General features: G+C 39.7%; 2 protein-coding genes across 3 annotated transcripts in view; both read right to left on the reverse strand.

Annotated features, from left to right (window-relative positions):
• The window catches only part of LOC113237109 (sterile alpha and TIR motif-containing protein 1), a 60,632-nt gene extending 58,464 nt beyond the window's left edge, over positions 1–2,168 (reverse strand). For both annotated transcript variants that reach the window (XM_026473377.1, XM_026473376.1), the window contains exon 1: positions 1,774–2,168. In XM_026473377.1, coding sequence (XP_026329162.1) covers positions 1,774–2,130 — 357 coding nt within the window. In that variant the 5' untranslated portion in view covers positions 2,131–2,168. The remainder of the gene's footprint in view (positions 1–1,773) is intronic.
• A 382-nt stretch (positions 2,169–2,550) lies between these two features.
• LOC113237025 lies at positions 2,551–5,744 on the reverse strand. Its single transcript, XM_026473267.1, has 3 exons — positions 5,216–5,744; positions 4,285–4,499; positions 2,551–2,607 (listed from the first exon to the last, which is right to left on the reverse strand). Exons 1-3 carry the CDS (start codon positions 5,742–5,744, stop codon positions 2,551–2,553), a joined length of 801 nt encoding a protein of 266 aa, XP_026329052.1.
• Between the last annotated feature and the right edge of the window lie 256 nt (positions 5,745–6,000).

The following is a 6,000-nucleotide window of genomic DNA, read 5'->3' on the forward strand; positions in this document are numbered from 1 at the left end:
TCGGTGGCCGAACGGTTACAATTTTGGAATGCTACGCAGAGGTCCCGCGTTCGATTCCCGGGCCGGGAGAAATAATTGTATAGCCTACATTTATTTCTCTCGTCAATTTGGGTGTAATTTGTGGTTGTCTATGGTATTCGCGACGCAAGGTTGTTGTGCTGGGCTATGAGTGTATGCGTTATTTATTTATATTTCTGCCGCTGACCAGTTAATTTTACCATTACTGCGTTCTGGTTTTGAAGTGTAAGGGTGCTGGTGAAATTACAGGCACATTTCTACTTATGTCTCATGACGTATATTTGCGATTTAAAGTCCTGAGTGGCATTGCAACTGCTACGGACTGACGTGTTGGTCACCACCAATCACACAATTTGTACGCCCCGGCACTTGGTATCATACAAAAAGAATAAAATAAAAAAGTTTTGTAGTTGAACGAAAATTCTATCACTTGCTTCATAATGTGGCGTTTAGGAAACAAACGCGTCTAAAACTACGTTAATTTATGACTCGGAACTACTCGCTAAATACAGAAATACAAAGGCGCAGTGACGTACGAGGCGAGCGTAGCGAACCGCCGGTGCAGCTAATAAAATATTGCATGAATTACTCTCTGAACACTCGCAGTTATTTCTGTATTCAGCCTGGATCTGCTCCAAAATTCACATGAACATCAGAATCATTCGGTCACTTTCCCGAGTCAATGACTCAAGCGTAACTCCCGTCCACGATGACTTAGCTTTTAGAACGTAGGCGCAATTCAGAGAACTTTCTAATTTTACAATGCTGATTTCAACCGTGAAGTTCGTGGGATATGCGAAATTTGTTTTGGCAGCAATCTCGAACCAACTACCCTTCCGTGGCAGCAATAATGATTCATCTAAAATAGGTCGTGAAAATAAACCATCCACAGAACAAGAAAACAAGGAAATTTCTGTATTTCCTGTATCCGAGTTACCTAGATATTTAGTTAACGTTAAAAAAGTACATCGATAATCAATTTTATAATAAAATTGATTACAAAGATAATGAATGTCATGCATTACCAGACAGCCATCTACGGTAACAAAATCACAAATCATTGTAAACAATGAAGTATTTAGTGATACGTTACGATTAAAACTATACTAAATGTACACTTTATGTGTTTACGTTTAAGAGTTTATCGTTAACGTGGAGGTAGCGGACACTTAAACAACATCCTTGGCTGTTAATCAATGCACATTAGATCATCGTAAGTAACCTGTCCACTGACCTTAACTTTACTTACGTTTTAGCTTGAAATCCTATAATAAAATGTAAGCAAAGCAGTAATGTCATCATACGTAATGTTCACGCGTTATTGTAATTGTCAAGTAGGTAAACATATATTAACATTGGAATTCTGCTACGTAATTAGGTATTAATAAGTATTAAATATCAGGCAATCGTATAATTTCTTCGAATTTCTCTTATTATAAATGTATTTAAATGAGATCGTCTCATAGCACTTTTTAAAATACATAAAATAAATAAACAGGCTGATATTGACGCCTCAATCAAAACTCCTCAAGTGAGTAAGATAACATACGTTAGTTATGTACAATGAAAATACGGTTGAGAGACTTATCAAAAGTAAAACCGTTATAAATTGATACAAAGCAGAACGGCCTCTAAGTAAGATGGACCGGTGAATTCGGTTCGCTACGATAAAGGGATTTTATGTCGTCATTGACACATTCCTACCACTGCCATTTATTAAAACGCAGTCTTTTACAAGTATAACTTTTGAAATACCTGTCCGAAGAATCGCTCCCTGGCGGTTGTCATACTTTCGCCGCGCGGAGAATCTGTTTCATTAGCATTTATATAGTCAATTTGCGGCTGCGGGTCTTGTAAAGGAGCCGCAGAAGATGTATCTGCGGCGGGCGAAGTAGCTTGCGCCAGCGTTTCCACCGGCGCAGCCCTTTCAGATCCGTCTTCTGCCACGGTTATCACTTTTTTAACACCTTGGTCGCCTGTACCACCACCACTTACACCGTTTTTCTTTTTACAATCCTTCGTTGGTTTCAGTTTATTTTTTTTGTTCTTCGGCTCCTTCGGGGGCTTTCCTTTTCGGAAGCGTCCGCTGGCGCAGCACTGCACATTACCCATGTCGCACGCGCATGTCGTAGTGCACGGTCGGCGGGAGTCGGTCGGTCGGTCGTTCGAAGCGTGTCGGCGTCGGCGCCGAATCGCGGAATGAGAGCGTCGTGTACGTCCCCGGCGTCGCGTCGCCGCCCACAGCTACTGTATTTTCGACACAAAGTACGGAATCACGCTGACCGCCGATTACGCGGATGCCGTCCACGAAGGATCGCACCCGAAAGCCGAACCGCGTGCCGGCCGCGGTGGCGTCATCGTGCGCCGCGGCCCCCGCGCGCCGCAAGGTCAAGGCGTGCTTATTGTTCCCGCTATTGCTGGCTAGACGCGCACCGCTCAGCTCATTTGCCTGGTGACTAGGAGAAAACTTGCGCACCGTCTCTCGCTAGTCCACCGGGCCAGGCACGCGATGCCGCCTGCTGTCGGTATCGATCACGCGATGTTTACGTTCAGCTGCCACGGGAACGGGTAGCCTATCGCGTCACGCTCCTTTACAATCACTACACATGTATTAATTAGTGTTATCGTACACAAACTACATCACACGCTGAATTAAGCTTTGTAAGCTAGGTTGATAACACATTGCAAAATACAAAAGAGAATCAAATTGTTCAGAAAATGATACAATGCGTAGCTGCCGCGCTGTACAGTGCTGAGCACTACTGGTATTATCAGCGTCCGCACGGACGTTTGATAGAGCGAGAGACGCACGTGTCGCCGTCACTATAGTAAGTAAAACAATAACCGCAAACGATCTATTGAGGAAAATAGTTTGCTTAATAACATGGGATGCCATTACCAACTAGAAACGAAACATTTTGCTTATTTAAAGAGGAAACTGAATAACAGCTTATTAAGGCCACCACATTTAAAACGATAGCTGCATACTCTATGGATCGGGATATTTTTGGATTGCAGTCGGGAAGTATATTGTAGGGAAGTATAGTACAAGGGAAGCAAACCAACTTTAAAAAAGATGTAGATGAATTAACGAATGCGTTATTAGAGAACAGCTGTGAAGCATCGGAAATAGTATCGAAGTAGGACGTGGTCACGATCCGATGCCGCAATCACGAAGACACATTTAAAGTAGGCCACGAGTTTAGGTAAATCTTTGTCAACGCCTTTACACACCATCCATGTAACCATCGAAACACGACTCGCCTGATGAAAAATCGTAATTTCAATAATACTAAACAGTTTTGAACTTGTTTATTTAACAATTTTATTAGTCAAGAGCACACGTTTTCTTAAACACGATTTGGCATTCAAAGCCAGTCATTGTAAAAATGTTTTATATCAAAGTCCTTAAAAATGTTCCATTTTAGGTTTAATGTACTTTTCTCGATACTACAATATTCATACGTTGCAATATGGAAGTACATAGCATGGTTGGATAATTGTAATTTTGATTCCAGCTGTAACTATGAAACAATGGCCAACCGAACTTCCGTTGTTTACGATCACGTATGCCCTGTGTACTTTTGGAACACATGGAAGTTTTTGATCTAGGGTTATAAAATCAACAATAAACCTGACTCGGGGAGATAGGACCGGGGAGCAGAGTAGTATTAATAAACTTAAGCTAAACCTTTGATACATGATTTCTTTGATAAGAAAAGCATTTTGAAATCAAAGTCTTAACTCCACCGTTTTCAACCCAAAATCAAACTATCTACCAAGATTTACGACCACATATGGCTCATTATAACACTCACCGGTATAGTAATACAGCGCAAAGTTTACCTTTCCAAATCATGTGTTATTTGCTCGCTGAATAACATATGATTTAGAAAGATCAAATTGTAGATTTAATGTCTTGTTACTTTTGTTTTAAGTATAGCACCAACCTATTGTTTTTTTTATATCTGTGGGCACAATGGTCAATGCCATATGGCATTAAGTCCGCCATTTGTACTTTGCGCACAAAAGTTTAAATAAATAAAGTAAACACTCCTGTTTGGAATCATATGTTATTTGTTCGTCAAGTGACACATGACTCCAAACAGAGATGATTTGTTATAATATATTTGTGGTTTATTGTACTGCAGAATGGCTTGATAATTACTATAAGTATCACCTAGAACATTATTCGTCAAGTTTGATAACATTGTAAACATATATTCCTATCAAATTACGATAATAAGTAAAATAGTAGTTACATACCGTATCAGTATCACTTTCTTCTGTGGCAATTGCCACGCCTCGTGCTAAGTGCTGTTCAGCATTATCCAACTCCTTATCTAGCTCTGCAACTTCTCGTTCCAATTGCGGTGACGCTTGGAGTTCATCAATCATCAGGGACGATGTCGTAGACTCAGAACGGTGGAGACCGTAAGAAGGCATCTTCACTACCAGTGGCCGGAAATTCAAGCGAGAAGCTGAAATAGGTGTAGAAAATGTTTTTATAGGTACAGAAATCCACAACAATCAATAAACAGTATAGGTACTTATCCAGCAAAATGGATTTCAAATTATATGGATATCTTAATTAAATGATTCTGTATACAAAATGGCGTTATTGGACTGTTACTCGTAAAGGCTGGCGTAAAATATAAATAGTAATGTAAAAGCTTCTCGAGTAAGTGTGTGTATATGATATTTTGTTTTTTCCCCACTATTCAATTAGATTACGTTCAGAAATAGTTACGAGTTTATAACACAAACATTACTTGGAAAATATTAGGACAATATGTAATAAATACCTTCACTTATTTTACTATGTTTACCATGATATACAGGACTAAAGCGTAGGCTAATATAATATGCAATAAACATTTGTGAACCAACTATACATATCGTGCTTGGAAAGGCAAAAGCACTAAACCGCCATTTTGGCCTTTTGAGGGTTAGTAATTTCTCCTTTCCAGTGACAAAATCTATATCTCATCTTAAGTCCAATGTGTAACATCAAAGGGGGGGATTAATATTTATCAAGATAAACCCAAACGAAACACGAACATAATCCTAATCTGTAATTTGCATAATCTCAAAACTGGTTGCGACGGTCAATACAACTAACCTGCAAATTTTTCTAACACAAATGACATATTTATATAAATAACACCTATTGGGTTCATTACAATAGTCACTTTACCTTTCTGATCCATTTTCAACTGGTTCATGGTTTCGCGAGCACTTTGCCGTGTCTGTGTCGTCGAGGAAATCGGTCGAATGGTTACTTTTTGAAGTCCACTACCAGGTAGCAAAGATGTAACGACTTTCTTTGGTTCTAGTATCTCAACATTTCTGTAGGGAGCAAACATTACTTCATGATCAGCATCTATATCTAAAAAATCTTCTTCGAAATTTTCAAAATTTTCCAAATCAGAATCCAATTCTCCTCTTGACCCATGCATTCTAGGTCTGTAAAATGAATCGGAGTTACGTCTATTCTCTAGATTTTTTGGCTCAGGTGTGGAAAAACTGCGCATGATGTATCCTTTTTGGGTTGTTTGGGACAGCGGACTGTCAGATTCGTGCTGGGTAGCCGGCGAAGAATAACTTCTTGGTAATGGACTTCTAGTGCTCTGCATCTTGCGTTGTTGTTGCTGGTTCGTTCTTGTAGCTATAAGACTTTTTCCTCTGCTTGTGCTGTTGACCGGGAGCGGATCTTTCCGTCGCATTTTATTTAGTTAGAGCAATTCCAAGGCGTGTGCAACAATGCAATATTTGATATCGACTGCGAGTACGACTTGAGGGACAGTTGCATGAAACTTCACTCTGTGCTTTATCCGTGTCGAGTTCTACTAGATCGAATTCCCATATTGAATAACAAGGCCAATTGTAATCAGATGATATATCATATGATAAGCAACGGTGAACACGATCGACTTGTCGATACAGGACACGTTTAGCAAAATGAAGTAGTTTATTATTAGA

This window comes from Hyposmocoma kahamanoa, unplaced genomic scaffold (assembly GCF_003589595.1).
Source record: "Hyposmocoma kahamanoa isolate Upper Pololo Valley unplaced genomic scaffold, ASM358959v1 93, whole genome shotgun sequence".
In the NCBI taxonomy this organism is placed as follows: domain Eukaryota; kingdom Metazoa; phylum Arthropoda; class Insecta; order Lepidoptera; family Cosmopterigidae; genus Hyposmocoma; species Hyposmocoma kahamanoa.